Below are 16,592 nucleotides of genomic sequence, written 5' to 3'. Positions count from 1 at the left end.
CGCGCCTTTGATTTACGTCTCCCCCACTGGCCCATCTGTCTGTCTAGCTGCTCAGTGCCGTTTCCTTGGACCTTGCTTGGCTTGGTCACCCACTTCGTCTTCCGTGTCGTCCTGCTGCTTGGCTTCCATTGCGCTGCGCTCAACCCGAGGCGTCTTCGTTCTATTATTTCCCAAGCTACGGACACGCATTCAGAGTATCCATACTCTGTACAAGAGTACACATCTCAGTCACACTGTCCCAATCCTTTCACGCTCTCTCTACCTACCGGTTCTCGGGACGCCGAACGCCACCACCCTGTCCGGCCCCCGTCAGCTCAGCCCACTGCATTCTCGACCACACCGTCCTGTCTTCTACGCAGTTGAGACTTGAGAGTAGGTTCAGGGTCAGAGTCAAGAGTTAGAGTCAGAGTAATATCCATCAGCTGTATTCCCTCTCTGCCTACGGAGTACCTTACCTTTTCTCTCTCATCCTTCGCCCAGGGCACCGCTCAGAAAGTCACAACTCAACCAAGCAAAGGGCCAAGCAACCACACCCCCAGGTCCATACCGGGTTCAGATCGCCACTTGTGCCGTCACGTCAGAACCCCCCCCGCAACCTTCTTTTCTCTCTAAAAGACCCCCCACTGCCTGTTCCTCTCCCTTTCAAAGAGCCTCTTCCGCACACCCTCCCTCCCTTCCCATTCCCTCCGATCTATCTGAACCCTATCCGACCTTGCCTTAGCCGTCCCGCCCAAAACGCCGCCATACCGGAATGGCGCTTTAATTGTTGACCAAGGCCTCCAACACTTGGCCAGCCGTCCGGAACAACATCCTCCAGAAACATCAGTGGCACACACTCATCCTCTCTACAACTACCTACACCTCCACTAACCATGCTCGACAAGAGGAGCAACGACGGCGCAACATCCGTCCACTACACCATGAAGACTCCTCACTCAGCTCCCAGGCCTTCGCCGGCGCCGCGATCTTCCCATAGCCACTCGCACTCACAGTCCAAACTCGCCGTTCCGCCCGCAAAGACTCCCAACCCTTCTACTCCCGTGGCATCGCCAAGAATGCCCTACTCCGTCGGCCAGTCTATGCCTCCCGGGAAGCTATCCCCCGCGAGACAGGCAGAGGCCAGAGCCGCGAGTCCAAACTACTTCGGCCTCGTTGTCGAGCAGTCCGTCGACCCAAGAGAGTCTGCCTCTATGCCACGAGACAACTGGAGCTCCCCAACTTCATCCGTTCGGTCCTTTGGCGGCGCGCTGCCCAAGCAGGTTCCCATCGATGCTAATCCCGACTATGAGGCCTTCAAACGGCAAGCCGATCTCAATCGCGGTGTGAGCTTCAGCCTCTCCTCCTCTCACTTCCCGCAAGCGCCCCCGAACCCGACCACGCTTCGTCCTCGACCGCCACGGTGGAATACTCATGCCAGCGATCACGCATCGGACTTCTCGTTACCTCGAATGCCCACGGAGCGAAAGCAGAGCAAGGAAGCTGACCAGCAAAGCTTGAACGACTCGGCATACGCTTCCTTGGATTCCAAGCGAAACTCCGAGGCATCGATACAACCACCGCAGATCTTCAACCTGAACATGCCAAGATTCGAATCGCCAATGCAATCTGAGTCGCCTTTCGAACGTAGAACGACGCTGTCAAAAGTAGAAGACCATCACCCCAGGTTATCCATCTCACAGAATAAACCGGACGCGCCAGCGCCGAGCTCTGCTCGAGCGAACCAGCCACGTGCCGAGACCTTGCCGCCGACCATGGAAAGCGGCCCCTCGTTGATTACACCGTCAAAATTGAAGGACCTGATCGAGGCTGATGGCTCAGAAAGTGATCTGTTGCTTCTGGATCTGAGAGTGTCACAGCAATATGCCCAAGCTCGGATCGAAGGCGCGCTCAACCTCTGCATTCCGACGACGTTATTAAAGCGAGCTACCTTCAACCTGACGAAACTTCAGCAGACCTTTCAAAGTCCGGATATGCAAGGACGCTTTTCGCAGTGGAAGTCGACGAAGCACCTCGTCGTCTATGATGCTTACTCTGCGGAGAAGCGTGACGCCGTTACGTGTATGAACATGGTGAAGAAGTTTACGAATGAGGGGTACTCGGGCAATATGTACATCCTGCGGGGCGGCTTCAACGCCTTTGCTGACGCCTATCCCGACTCTGTGGATGAGGGGTTCGGCCCTCCAGCGAGCGGCTCCGGCCCTGCAGCATCGAGTGACGGCAACCGGCCCGGCATCGCACCCGTTATTGGAGGTGTGATGCTACCAATGACACAGAACAACGCCAACCCATTCTTCTCCAATATCCGCCAGAACATGGACCTCGCCGATGGCGTTGGCCAGCTGGACATTGCTCGACCGTCTGGCCTGGAGTCACCCACGTTACCTAGATGGCTCCGTGATGCTTCCAAGCCGAGCGATCATGGCAAGCAAGTATCAGACAAATTCCTCAACATCGAAATGGCCGAACAGTCGCGGATGAAGGCGGCCTATTCCATGTTCGGCGGTAGTGAGAAGGACAAGAAAGTGCCGCAGCTTTGTGGCATCGAGAAGGGAGGCAAGAATCGGTATAAAGACATCTTGCCCTTTGAGCACGCTCGGGTCAAACTGCAAGGTCGCGCCGAGGGAGCATGCGATTACGTCAATGCCAGTCACGTCAAGGCGTCTCGGAGCAACAAGAGGTACATCGCCACCCAGGGCCCCCTCCCTGCCACGTTCGAGGTAAGCTTATCGACAAGATTCCCGCGGTATGTGTATTGGATACTAATTTCAGGAAGGATTTCTGGTCTGTCGTTTGGGAACAAGATATTCGTGTCGTCGTCATGTTGACCGCGGAATCGGAAGGAGGCCAGCTCAAATGCCACCCCTACTGGCAAGGCAGGGATTTTGGCTCGATCAAGCTCAAGCCGCTGTCGGAGAAGAAAGTGTCTTTGGACATTGACAAGCACCGCACTAACCAAGGGTCAAGCGCTCCTTCTGCTGCAGCAGCAGCGGAAGCCGGACGCCGCCGCGCGCAGACGACGACTACGCTGGAGGCATCAAACGCATCCGCCTCGCCATCCCCTCCACAAGGCGAGACGCCGCATGTCATCATCCGGAAGTTTGCGTTGTCCCACAGCTCACATCCCTTTGCACCCATACGTGAGATCACTCACCTGCACTATCCGTCCTGGCCAGACTTTGGAGCGCCTGCGCAGCCATCACACCTGCTAGCCCTCGTTGACCTGGCCAATGTGATGCAGCGTTCAGCGTTGCCAGTTGACACGTCTTCAGTCAGCAGTTCTCGTGTTTCTCCGGACTCAGGTTCTATTGCTTGGTACGACGAGCCGGAGACGGACCAGAGGGCAAGGCCAATGCTGGTGCATTGCTCAGCAGGATGTGGTCGAACCGGTACATTCTGCACTGTAGACAGCGTCATCGATATGCTGAAGCGGCAACGACTTAGCAAGACGACGACGAAGCCGGTCAGGAAGCGGGACTCGGACGGCGACATCAAGATGAGTGGATCAGAGGAGTCTTCGCCAAAAGAGAAGACGTTTGATTTCAACCCGAGCAGCCGTCGCACTAGCGCCGATGTGCGACGTGGCTCTCCAGACAGACCCCCATTAGACACGGCGTGGTTGGCGGACGATAGCGACACTATGGATCTCATCCAGAAGACAGTCGAGGACTTCCGGAACCAACGACTCAGCATGGTGCAAAGCCTGCGTCAATACGTCTTGTGCTACGAAACGATTGTTGAATACGTATGGCGATGGCATGAGAAGAGCTCAGGTTCTCCCAAGGGAGGAAGAGCACGAAGTGGAAGCCGATAGCTTAGAGGGGACAACTAATTATACGGCGCGCGTAGCACGGGAAAGAAGGATGGAAAACCGGAAACGGGAAGTAAACTCGTATGGAATCGTAATGCGATACCCCTCTTGGATGGTGGAAGGTGCCAGTATCAGCGAGTGATGAAAGAAAGCATTGTGCATTTTTCTTTTACGGCAATAAGGCACTATGGAAAGACACAAACACACACACACACACACACACACACCGGCCCGAGGTCCAGGGCCAGGGTCAGGGCAGGCATGAGGCTGAGGCGTTTGGGCATTTCAGAGCATATAGTTACGATGCATGGCGTTTGGTACTCGACTTATTGTGTCTGATGACGCCAGCATGTTTGGGATCTTGACTGCGGTCAGTCCCCTTGGAATTGTACATTAGAGAAGGCGTTTGAATGAATGAGAGAGAGAGGAAGAGAGTAGAGGGGCCCGCCTCTCGGCTTGCTCCCCCATTGACCTCATACCCTGGAGTTTGATTAATGTAAAGTGAAGTGGACGTATGTTCAATGTGTAGACAATTGCTGTGAGGAAACATGAAACCAGACCAAGGTAAATATCCATCCATCTGACTTTTCTCTGAGCGAATTGTCTCTTGGTCGCTCGTCTCGGGACGGGGGTTTCCACCTCCTTGCCATCTGACATTCTCCTTGTACACCAGCGCCTTATTCCAATCCATCTAAAGGGGCGGCCCCAGGACTAAGGACATGCATCCCTCTCCAAGACGGTGTACTAGATGGGCGGATAAGACGAGGGGTAGAAGGGTGGGAAAACGGCGATGATTGACAGTATTTGGTGGGGCATCTTGGATTTGCGAGTTGTGAGTATGCAGCCGTGCGTTGGTCAAAGGCGAGGTGAGGTCACTGTGGTCGGAACGTGGCATCGCCGGTTACCACCACCTCCATCCACCAAGGGGAAAGAAGAGAAATGTAATGAACGGTGCAAAGTCATGGTGGCTGATTCCATGATTCTATGTAGTCGTACATAATTAGCCGTACAAGCGCCACATGCGCGCGCAATGGGCGCAGACGCTGTTTCCACCGCCGCCTCTCCGGCGTCTCCTTTCCCACTCTCCGCCTTTCTTCTGCCCTGCCCGCCCTGCCTGTCCGACTCCCGCCAGCCGAGTAAACATGTCGTCGTCGATCGTTTGCTGCTTTTCCTCTCCCTCTCCGCCGTTGCATAACTCCCAAACACGCACGCACTTACTTCCAGAGCTTGCCGAGTGACACCTCCTTGTCGTCGTGCTTGTTGAGGATCTTGGCGGTGGCGAGCTCAAAGTCCTCCTGGGTGACGTGAACTCTACGCTCGCGCAGGGCGTACATGCCGGCCTCTGTGCAGACACCCTTGAGCTCGGCACCGGAGCAGCCGTTCATCTTCTCGGCAATCTTTGTGAGGTTGATGCCTCTCGTCAGGTTCATCTTGCGGCTGTGGATGCGGAGAATGTCGGCACGGGCCTCGACGCTTGGCGGGGGGAACTCAATCTTTCGGTCGATACGTCCGGGACGCAGCAGGGCGGGGTCGAGGATATCGAGACGGTTGGTGGCCATGATGACCTTGATGTTCTTGGTGGGTTCGAAACCGTCCAGCTGGTTCAGGAGCTCCAACATGGTGCGCTGGACTTCGGAGTCGCCGCCGGATGAGCCCTCGACACGGGAGGAACCGATAGAGTCGATCTCGTCCATGAAGATGATGGAGGGGGCGTGCTCGCGGGCCATGACGAAGAGCTCGCGGACCATGCGACTACCCTCACCAATGTACTTTTGCACCAACTCGGAACCGGACACCCTGATGAACTTGCAGTCGGTGTGGTGTGCGACGGCACGGGCGAGCAACGTCTTTCCCGTACCGGGGGGACCGTAGAGAAGGACACCCTTTGGTTGTGCGATACCGAGCGACTCAAACAGCTCAGGGTGCTTGAGACCGAGCTCGATGACCTCCTTGATTTCCTTGATCTGCTGATCCAGACCACCAATCATATCGTACGTGCTGTCGGGGACCTTCTCGACCATCATGAGGGAGACGAGGGGATCGACGGATGAGGGGAGCATCTTCTCGAGCTTGTAGCTATCGGAAAGCAGGGTTACCCGCTTGCCGACGGTGAGCTTTGTGATGTCGACATTGTCAGAGATGTCGACGACTGCGAGGGGTTAGTTTGGCCATTCTGGCAAGATTGAGACTAGTGAGGATGAGGTCGGGGTGGGATACAACGACCTGCATCGCACGATGGACTGGTGAGCGAGTGACATACCGTATTTGCCTTCGGGATGCACCTTGACCAGGACCTTCTTCGTGCTCATGACCTTGACGACCTCACCAACGTAGGAACCAGGCTGCTGCAACAGACCAAGCTCTTCCCTCAGTAGCCTCACGCGGGAGTTGTAGTCGTTTCTTTGGGCTTCGAGACGGCGGAGAACTGCTTGACCCTTAAGGATCTCGAGCTTCATCGCCTCGATCTTGTTTTGATAGTAGCTGTCGAGCGCCATCGTGATGGATGCCCCGAGGGTTGAGCAAGGAGACGAGTAGTAGTGGTGATGTTGGTTGTTGTCACTGCCGTCGGTATGGATTTATCGGGGACCAGTGAGGGGGGGGATCAATCGGTCGTCGGGGGCGGGGTCGTGATGGGTTGAATGATTGAGGTTGCCGGGGGTGGTGGTGGTGGTGGTGGGTGGGTTGTGTCGTGATGATGGAAGCTTGTCGTTGTGGAAGCTCACAGATGGATTGGGAGTGACAGGGCTGGACGGCTGGCTGGGCTGGCTGGCTCCGTCGGTCGGTCAGTCAGCCGCAACCCGCAGCAGGCAAACGACCGTCGACGCGTTCGACAGGACCGGGCATCACGTGATGGTCATTATTCCGGAAAAGCTCCGGTCCACTTTTTGCTTTTCAAGCTTGAGCTCGGACGTATTCTGAGAGCAATCAGAGTCTTAAGTAATCAGTTTCTCGGAAGAGGAGATTTCCCATTTTCCGGTTGGAGGACCCACCCATCTTGATGGGTCCCGCTCCGTGGAAAGAGAGATGGTCCGTGTGTAATTGTTCACAGGGTTCCATGTTGCTGCAAGAGAAGGTGCAATGGAACACTAAATGCGCCTGCGAGTACGGTGACGTTTGCTCTCCCAGTTGGGAAAGTGGAGCACAGCACGAGATCAAAGCACATGTCGAGCAACTGGGCGAGTGGAGCGTAAAAGATGTCGAATCATCATGGACAGATAGATGACACAAGGCGCGCGGGATGCATATTCCAAGAGTCCAAGAGTCCAAGAGGCGGTGATAGCCGTGAAGGCCTGGTATGGAAGGCTGAGGTAAGGTCGAGTCGAGGATAAGACGGGAGGAGTGCTGATGAAGGTGTGGGAGGCGACGCCGCGACGGACCCCGATAGAAGGAGGATGGGCACTGGGAGCAGGGACTCGAGAGTCGAGGAATCGAGGTTCGCCAGTCGCGGCTGATGGGAGGTTGCACCCTGCGCCAGCGGCGACTCTGAAGCACGCGGGCGCTAGTCTGGTTCGGGACGGGGTCCATGATCCATTCTCCCGTTCCACCGTCCGCTTCCTCGCCGCCTTCACGCTGAATCCAAGTGTTTATCCCCTTCCCCTTCGAGCCCCAAGTGAGGTGCGCGGCGTGTCTTTGCAAAGCACCAGTGATCTCCACTCGGGAACCTAAGGTAATCCTCCCCCAAATTGCGTGCCGCTGCACGATTCAATGTGCATGTACTCTTTACCTTGGCACCTTGGTCCTATCAACCGCCCGCTGAAAGTAAGGGAAGAAAAGAAGGCCAAGTGTTATGTGTGTGTGTGTGTGTGTGTGTGTGTGTGTGCAAGTCGCAAGTGTAAACACCAACCAAAGGTTATCAAACCGGCCATGCCTGTTGGCAACACTGACAAACGAGGGATCTCCTGTCCATCTTCCCTAGTCTTTCGGCCCCGATGACAAGTACATTGCGGAGGAGAAACAGCCTCGCGGTGGTCCTCGCTCCTCTCGCGAGGCCAATAAAAGCATCTTCCATGCTTTTCTGAGAAGAGAGTCGCCATCTGAGGCCATCCAGAGAGCACACATGACCGCCAGTTGAGAGACTTGGGGTTGCGGCTTGATCAACAGTGGGCAGCGCCTGACTCAGACATTCCATCCCACCTCCAGTTCCTCCACTGCCTTGCCCAGTGCTTCCGGGCTGTTGCAAGTTCCTCACCTTAATGAGGCGTGATGCTCCGTAAATATGTGTGAATCTGGGGGAGGAGAGACCCAAGCATTCCGCTCCTCTCCTCCAAGTACGGCACACACATCAGAGACTCAGAGAGTAAGGCAAGTACTGAGGTACGGAGTAGATCCTAGTGGAACACAATAGGTACCTTAGCTTACCTAGCAGCCACCGTTAGCCGGCAAGTAGCTTCCATGGTACGAACTCCTGCTCCACCACCTCTTCCACCAGCGACCACCACCACAAATTGCAGCATCGGTGATTCGGGTCATCCATCGATACCTTGTGCCTCGTACTTCTTATTCGACATTCTACATACCTTACAGATAGAAGGATCCCGTTGTCTGTGTGTCCGTCTGTACCTTGCCCAAGAAACATTTTCCACCGCACGGGAATGGAACAAGTCCACACCTTTCTTCTCGAACCCGATAGACATTAGGCCTAATCATCCCATCATCATTCTCATTCTCGTCCCCCGGTCGTCCTCTTCTTCCCCATCGTGTATTTGTGTGTTTTGGACCCCTTCTACGGATACTTAGCTTGTTTACACCACACCACCACAGTCACCTACCTACTACGGTCTGCGGTCTGCCTACCTCACCTATTGTTCCTGGCTCGCCTGTTCAATCTTTCTCCGAGTCCTCCCTCTCTCCATTGTTTATAAGCAATAAGCCTTCGGCTACCAGACTGAGACCCGTCAGATATCCAGCTGGGGGGAGCCTCGACGCCGACACCGACACCGACACCGACACCAACACCGTCACCGTCACCGTCACCGTCACCGACTCCTCGACCCATAATCGGGCTCTCCGAGTAATCCTCACATTTCTCACTGGACTGAGCCCAAACCTGACTGAACCTGAACCTGGACCTGGACCTACCTAAACCCAACCGCACCTCGTACACCACCTTAACTGGCACAGACACACAACAATACAACTTTTTTCTTCCCCTCCCAAGTTTCTTCTCCTCATATCGCTTAATCACCAGCTCGCCGTTCCAAGACAGCAAAAAAAAACATCGAGAATTCCAAGCTCGAAACCACCCTCCCGACGCTCTCTTCTCCCACCCCCGGGTTGCCGTCTCGTCCCGCGCCTGCGCCTGCACTGATAACCCACATCTCCGGCACCTTGCCAATCTCCTCCACCCATCTTGCTCCATCGTCCCCAAACAGCTGCGCGCTCTTTCGTCGCCCTATTCGTTGTCGCCCACCATGGATCCCTCAACAGGGCCGGGCACACCGTCCCATCCATCTCATCAGTCCCACGATAGCTCGACCACCGCATCGCCCACTGATACTCGTCATCAGCCCTCGAGGTTCGACTCGTATGTCGCCTCCCGCGACGAAGGTCTGTCCGAAAGTTTCCAGTCCTTCCAGTCCACCGACACGGTGCGGAGGCGCCCAGAAGGTGGTGGCTACGGTACGTACGACCCGCTGCTTGTGTTGCACGCCCAGAAACCAAACAAGTCTTGGTCGTCCGAGTTACCCAGTCGCCCAACGCGGAAACCCCCTGGCTGATATCATAACCCCCGTGCGCTTGCAGGTTCTATACATACCCAAGGTTCCGGCTCTCAGTACCTGGGCGACCCGTCTGCCCACGATCGATCGCATTCTCGCTCGACAACAACTGCTAGTGCTAGATCGCCCATGATGGGTCCCGAACGCCCCAAAGCCGCGAAGCCGCGAAAGCCTCCCATGCCCCGTCGACTGTCGACCAACCCATCAGCACCACACCGCGGCGAGTTCTTTTCTGTTGACGACGACATCAATGAGGTCGAGGCAGATGCCGTTGGCCGCCATCAAAGCCGCCAGGGCAGCACCGCTTTTGGCACCCGCCGCCGACCTCAACTGGCCACCACTCTGTCGCGCGTCCAATCTTCCCGCAGCGACACTGGAGTCGATGACGACGACGACGACGACAATGATGAGGTCGAAGATGGTCCACGGACGCCGAGAGCTGACGACGAAACCCCCGAGGATGCTGAGCGCGTTCCTTCGATACACCCTGATGAAGAGGACATTGATGCCGAGTCAGATGGCGACGTGAGCGACGCCGAGAGCTTTACGCTCAAGGATCGTCAGCAGGCCATCAACCAGACCCATCCTTTTGGCATCAGGTTGTGGAAGCCTGCGTTGTACAAGAAAGATCGTTCGGTGCAGAAGAATGCCGAGGGCGATATTCATTCGTCGCCTGGCGGAAGAGTTCACACCTGGCTTGTCTTCTTCAACCTTCTTTGGACCTTGTTGTTTGGTTGGTGGATGGCTGCTTTCTCGGCTCTCGGCGCCCTGGTTTGCTTCTTGTTCGCAGCAACTCCTAGCGGCAGGGAATACGGCAGAGTTCTCTGGGGCTTGGCTGGCTATCTCTTCTATCCATTCGGCAAATATGTGCGCCTGGAGCAGGATGACGCCTACCTTGACGAGGACCAAGGCGAAGGACGAAGCATTTCCGAGTATGAGCAGTGGCAGAGTGGTGATCTGGAATACGGCCGCCTCTTCTTTGGTCCGGAGGGATCCGAACGCAGCCGATCCATTGTTGGACGCTCGCGGAGGAGCATCGACTCGGAACCGAGCGAGACTGACAGCCTCCTGGGCCGTTCTCGACGCGGGGAGCGAAGCCAGACACCACCCCAGATCAAACGCCGGTTGTTCGGAAGAGGCCAGTGGAACATTGGACGCGTCGTCTTCTTCCTGTTCTTCTACCTCTTGCTCTCGCCCTCGTTGATCCTGGTATCCTTGATCTGCTGGTTCCTCGTCTTCTCGATCCCAATGGGCAAGGTCACCATGCTGCTTTTCGACCAATTGCGCCGCCACCCCTTGGCGCTCTCATTCGAGTCTGATATCGTTCTCGCCCGCACAGCTGACACGCCGCACTCGTCAATCTTGCTGTGCACGTACCGCGCTGTCGGTATCAAGTACTGGAAGTATACCATTGACGGCACGAACGTGTTCTTGATCAACCTCATGGGAGTTGTCTTCTTCGTCATCTTTGACTATCTTGTTCTCGACCAAGTTCTTGGTTTGGAGCTCTTCATCACGTCACCCGCTTTCCTCTTCATTGCCGGCTTATTCTCCATCGTTCCGCTCGCCTACTTCATCGGCCAAGCCGTCGCCTCCATCTCGGCACAGTCTTCGATGGGTGTTGGCGCTGCTATCAATGCTTTCTTCTCCACCATTGTTGAGGTGTTCCTTTACTGCGTTGCCCTGACCCAAGGCAAAGGTCAACTGGTGGAAGGCAGCATCGTGGGAAGCATTTTCGCCGGTATTCTTTTCCTCCCGGGCCTCTCCATGTGTTTCGGTGCCATCAAGCGCAAGACGCAGCGCTTCAATGCCAGGTCTGCCGGTGTCACTTCGACAATGTTGCTTTTCGCAGTCCTCGGCGCCTTTGGCCCCACGCTCTTCTACCAAATCTACGGCACTCACGAGCTCAACTGTTTGGACTGTGTCAACCACGGCGGCATTGGGGGAGGTCTGTCTCCTGTCGGGGATGGGCGCGACTGCAAGCGATGCTTCTTCTCCCAGACTCCAGCGCTGAATGATCGTTTCTATATTGAGGCTGTCCGCCCGTTCTGCTACTTCTGCGCCACGTTGTTGTTCCTCTCCTACATTGTGGGACTCTGGTTCACGCTGCGAACCCACGCTGCAGTCATTTGGCACTCTGAAATCGACGAGAAGAAGCACGAAGAGGCACACGCACAGGCTCATGCGCAAGCTCACGCCAGACAGTCGGGTCCTCACTCATTTGCCGAGACCACCGGCACCTCGGTCGACGTCCGCGACTCTCATCTTTACAAACGCATCCTCGGTCAGTCGCTGAAGCAGGTTGGCCTTGCAAACAAGAAAGATGACGGCTCTCGCCAGGGGTCCGTCACCGGACTGGGATTGAGTGCTGGCAATGGCGGCGTCAGTATCCCGCACGTCGTTCCCCCCAAGTCCAGTGGGAGCGATACGGTCCGCTCTACGGTCCACATCCCCGGGTTTTCAGAGGCGGAGAACAACGCTTTGGTCCGAGAGGTAGCAGAGATGGCGGCCACTGCAGCTACAATTGCCGCAAGAGAGCGGATGCCTCGCAGAACCTCGGCTCTCCCCGCAGGTTCAACTGCTGCTACCTCCTCCCGCCCTCCGGCTCCGCGTACCGCTACGGTTGCCGATAACGAAGAACTCGCAGCAGCCAGCACTGTCCAAGCACCCCATGGTGGACACGACGCTCCCAACTGGAGCCGAGGCAAGAGTGCCTTCATTCTCATGGGAGCTACCGTACTCTATGCTATCATTGCCGAGATCTTGGTGGACACTGTAGACGTCGTTCTTGAGGGCTTCGCTATCGATGAGAAGTTCTTGGGCATCACACTTTTCGCACTGGTTCCCAACACGACTGAGTTTTTGGTATGTTTAACCTGCTAATCCACACTTTGATATTGACTAACGCTTTGTAGAACGCCATTTCGTTTGCTATGAACGGCAATATTGCGCTCTCAATGGAGATTGGTTCTGCCTATGCGCTGCAAGTTTGCTTGCTGCAAGTCCCAGCCCTTGTGCTATTCTCTGCAATCTACGTCACCTCTGATCGTTTCGAAGACGTCGCTGCGCACACCTTCTCACTCCTGTTCCCCCAGTGGGACATGGTGACGGTCATCATCTGCGTGTTCCTCCTCAGCTACATGTATGGTGAGGGAAAGAGCAACTATTTCAAGGGCAGCATTCTGCTGCTTAGCTACCTTGTAGTCATTGTGGGCTACTACTTTTCAGGGTATACCGAGGATGCCATGAGCGTGAGTCGTTTTGACGTCATGGGCGCCAACGGACAGTACTCGACTATCAAGACTGTTGGCCGGAGAGTGAGCGGCGCTGTTCTGCAGTAAAGGAATTTTGAAAAAAAAAAAAAAAAGGATGGGGGTGTAGAGGGGAGGCGATACCCAAAGAGGGGGAAACATCACTAAAGGGCGGTAGAAGGTCAGAGGTTCATAAAGTGCCAGTTTCAAAACTGTGGCTTCTGTCAATTTTTAGTCCGATAGGACATTGCATTGTTTTGGTTTTTTTCTGGCAGGCGGCTATGATGGGACGCTGACGGCGTTAGGGAGAGGAGCACGTTACCTAGATTACTCTTTCGTTTCATCGCGGATCGCTCGGAATATATATATCCCTAATGTTCAAACCCTGAAGTCATTATTTTCGGTACCCATCATGCTTATCAATGCCTGCCGGCCGGCTTCCTCGTCGGCTTCTCGTCGAAGGCCAGAATATGTCACCGACTTTTGACCGAGTCTAGTGATAGCGTTCCAAACGGCAAATGCTTGTTTTGACATAACGACAGGGGGGGGGGGGGGGGGGGACTGGGCGATCAACGTCATGACTAAGTGGAGTAGCACAACGGCCGGCCGCGCATCCACGGTACAATTCTTGGCTTTGGCTAGATCTCTGCAACCGAGATTCCCGATCTGAAGACTGAAGTTGATTGCTCCTCCCGTGCGTGGGGGGAGGGCATAGGTGACGTGGCTCTCCTGCAACGCTGACACATTCTGCAAATGCGGGTTGTTAGCGCCGGCCGCGGCAGTGGCTTTCCGGAGAAAGAAGAAAGTTGTTTGATGTCTTCATGACGGCATCAGATTCTCAATGGACGGCTGGCTATTGGCTGGCTCATCACTTCGGTATTGAAAGTTTGCCTGTGAGAATGTCGCGGTTCTTGGGGAGGGGGACTTCCGCCAGTGCGCGAGATTGACTTTTGGCTTGTTCTTGGGGTAACTCTGGACGACAGGCCGGTCACTTTTATCAACGACGCCTTTCCCCGTTTCTCTGGTCAAGCTCTTATCCTAAGACGCCTGTGTATAGGACTCTGCACTTTCATACTTCCTGTAACCATCTGGACACATTGAACAACCATGGCTCCTGCTGAACCTCACGCGATTGCCTTCAAGGCGAAGGGCAAGACGCCTCATTTCAAGGAGGAGAGGGAGGGTTGGAAGGGGTATATCGAGTGGGAGAAGTATCCTGAGAAGAAGAAGCAGGTTGAAGAGCTCATGAGGCAGTACGACTTTCCGGATGTGAGTGTGAACATGTCAATGTCCGGCGCAGTCATGTGTACAAGAGAGCCCCCAGCTGACTGACTTCTCTCTGCCTGTTTCTAGCCGCCCCAGTACCAACTAGGACCGCTGCCTGATACGAATCCCATCCTCACGGGGGAACGATGGAAACAGTACCACTACGCGTGCGGGCTGGGCCACATCCCCGAGGTCAGCTGGGATATCGTCAAGAAGGAAAAGGCAGAGGACATGATTCACGTGCTCCAGTTCCCTTACAATGGCGAGCCTCCTCGTGTAGGTCATATTCAACCTTTGTACTTGAGATTTCCCTTCCACTCGGCAGACAAAAGAACCTAACGTACGGAAACCGCAGAAACGCCTCGTAGAAACGGAAATCACCTCAAACAAAGATCACTTTGTCCGCAACCACGGCGGCATCCCAGAAATCGACGAGACGAAATACACCCTCGACATAGCCGGCCTCGTCAACGACCCGAAAACGCTCACGCTGCACGACCTGAAGACCAAATTCAAGCACCAGACGAGCGTCGTCTCGATCCAGTGCTCCGGCACGCGGCGCATCGAGCAGATTGCGCAGTACCCAGGCGACGGCGACGAGCTCATCAACGCGCCCTGGGGCGAAGGCGCCATCGGTACGGCGCGGTGGACGGGGGTATCACTCAAAAACGTGATTAAATACTGCGGCGGGTTAAAGGACGGCGCGGGCCACTTGGAGTTTTACGGCGCGGACACGTACTTTAAGAAGGGAAAAGTGTATAATTACGTCGTGAGCGTGCCGTGGCGGAAAGTGAAGGCGAACGAGGTGTTGTTGGCGTGGGAGATGAACGGGGAGCCGTTGCCCCGGATCCACGGGTTTCCCTTGCGGACGGTGGTGTTTGGGTATATCGGGGCGCGGAGCACGAAATGGTTGACGCGGGTCCGGGCTATCGCGAGCGAGAGCAGCGCGCCGGTGCAGAGGAGGGAGTATATCTACTACACGCCGCAGGTGGGGAAGCAGAATGTCAAGTACAGCAACGGGTTCTCGATCCAGGAGATGCCTGTGAGCTCTGCGATCATGACGCCGCGGGATATGGATCAGGTCGTGCACGAGGGGAGGATGAAGTTGAGGGGGTGGGCGTATTCAGGGGGCGGGCATTGGCCTGTTAGAGTCGAGGTGAGCAGTGATGGGGGCGGGGTGTGGTATGAGGTTCCGTGGGAGAGGATGAGCGGCAAGTATTTCCACGCGTGGCGGTTGTGGGAGATTGAGATGCCTGTTGATGCGGAGGGGTGGTTGGAGTTTTGTGTGAGGACGTGGGATAATGCGTGTAATACGCAGCCTACTTTTGTGAGGTCTGCTTGGTATGTTTGTCCCCTTTTTCCCCTTTTCTCTTCTCACTTCTTTGGAACGCGGTTTCTGTTTCTTCTCTTGTTCCTCTCTTGCTTGAACATTCAAGTATCATGGGTGGAGGGGAATTCAGATGGATGATGATGACGAGACTGACGACGAGACTCTCACAGGAACTGGGACTTGCACGTCACGTCCTCGGCGCACCGCATCAAGGTATACAGCATCAACAAGTCGAGGCCCGAGACGGCGGCGAGACTGAAGAAGCTTGAGGAGAACGGGATCCCTATTGTGCCGATTACGCTGCCTGCTGAGATTGACTTTGAGTCGGATGAGGAGTATGAGAGGAACATGGCGGCGCAGGGTGGGCGGGATCCGACGGAGTGAAGGGGGCGGGCGTTTGGGTTGGACAGGTTGGACATGTTGAACAAGATGGGCGAGGAGAAATAACGAGCGAAGCAATGGAGCACTTTTGGCGTGTTTAGTTTTTGTGGCGATGATGAGCCTGTAGGTTCGTTACTTTAGTTCTCCATTTAATTCTCAATTTAGATACTCACATTGGGAGGTATTGAGCCCCTCGGTTCAAGCCGTCTTCTATTTACCACATAACAAGGACCACAGTTGAGATGTTAATGTAGTTGTATGAAAATGACTGCTCCCTGTGTGCTCAATGGATCCTGCTGTGATGTCAATCTTGAAGTGTGCGCAACCGGCAAATACCAAATTCGGCATCTGAGTACCTTTGTTCATTCTGCACAAACTTGTAGATTGCTGTATAGAACTTTCGAGTCTGTTCCATGAACTATTTTCTCCCCCCTTGTACTCCGTGTTCCGTTCTTATTCCTTGGCTTCGCGGTCCTGCATAAATAGGTATTCTGCAGGAGGCCGGCCATGAGGCCGGCCACCTCTGAGGGGCCGTCAGTGTGGTAGTCAGACCACTTTTCTTACTTATACACCGCCTCTTGTTGAACAATGACGATTCTCTTTTTCTTTAATACGACACGGAATCCTGTGACGACTTCCAAAAGAAAACCGACATCCCACCCCACCCCTTCCTTGCCTTCTACTTCATATCAAGCAATGCACAAGCTGGAATTCGAACATGGGACCTCTGAAAGCCTTCACCGATTAGGCTATTTATGGACTTCAACCACTCCACCACCCAGCCAGTTTTGACCTGACCCCCAAGGGGGCGCCTGCTGGCTGGTGACAGGAATGGACTT

The 16,592-nt window shown here is 55.1% G+C and overlaps 4 protein-coding genes across 4 annotated transcripts; 3 read left to right on the top strand and 1 right to left on the bottom strand.

Annotated features, from left to right (window-relative positions):
• The first annotated feature begins 442 nt into the window (after positions 1-442).
• On the top strand, positions 443-3,959 carry BDP81DRAFT_75115 (protein-tyrosine phosphatase). Its single transcript, XM_060596241.1, has 2 exons — positions 443-2,717; positions 2,774-3,959. Exons 1-2 carry the CDS (start codon positions 873-875, stop codon positions 3,809-3,811), a joined length of 2,883 nt encoding a protein of 960 aa, XP_060441632.1. The 5' UTR covers positions 443-872; the 3' UTR covers positions 3,812-3,959.
• Positions 3,960-5,022: 1,063 nt separating this feature from the next.
• Positions 5,023-6,303, bottom strand: BDP81DRAFT_397425 (26S proteasome subunit P45 family protein; the record flags this gene model as incomplete). The annotated part of the gene is made up of 2 exons (XM_060588321.1): positions 5,023-5,957; positions 6,069-6,303. 2 exons carry the CDS (start codon positions 6,301-6,303, stop codon positions 5,023-5,025), a joined length of 1,170 nt encoding a protein of 389 aa, XP_060441631.1.
• Positions 6,304-9,219: 2,916 nt separating this feature from the next.
• BDP81DRAFT_397424 (calcium permease) lies at positions 9,220-12,866 on the top strand (the record flags this gene model as incomplete). Its single annotated transcript, XM_060588320.1, has 3 exons — positions 9,220-9,427; positions 9,551-12,390; positions 12,441-12,866. The coding sequence occupies 3 exons, from the start codon at positions 9,220-9,222 to the stop codon at positions 12,864-12,866; spliced, it is 3,474 nt and encodes a 1,157-aa protein (XP_060441630.1).
• Positions 12,867-13,409: 543 nt separating this feature from the next.
• Positions 13,410-15,998, top strand: BDP81DRAFT_355317 (oxidoreductase molybdopterin binding domain-containing protein). Its single transcript, XM_060586285.1, has 4 exons — positions 13,410-14,045; positions 14,130-14,318; positions 14,398-15,383; positions 15,543-15,998. The coding sequence occupies exons 1-4, from the start codon at positions 13,884-13,886 to the stop codon at positions 15,754-15,756; spliced, it is 1,551 nt and encodes a 516-aa protein (XP_060441629.1). The 5' UTR covers positions 13,410-13,883; the 3' UTR covers positions 15,757-15,998.
• Positions 15,999-16,592: the final 594 nt, after the last annotated feature.

This window comes from Colletotrichum phormii (genome assembly GCF_030913505.1).
Source record: "Colletotrichum phormii strain CBS 102054 chromosome Unknown BDP81scaffold_19, whole genome shotgun sequence".
Taxonomy (NCBI): domain Eukaryota; kingdom Fungi; phylum Ascomycota; class Sordariomycetes; order Glomerellales; family Glomerellaceae; genus Colletotrichum; species Colletotrichum phormii.
Note: the sequence above shows the minus strand (reverse complement) of the source record. Positions and strands in the feature narration are given on the sequence as shown.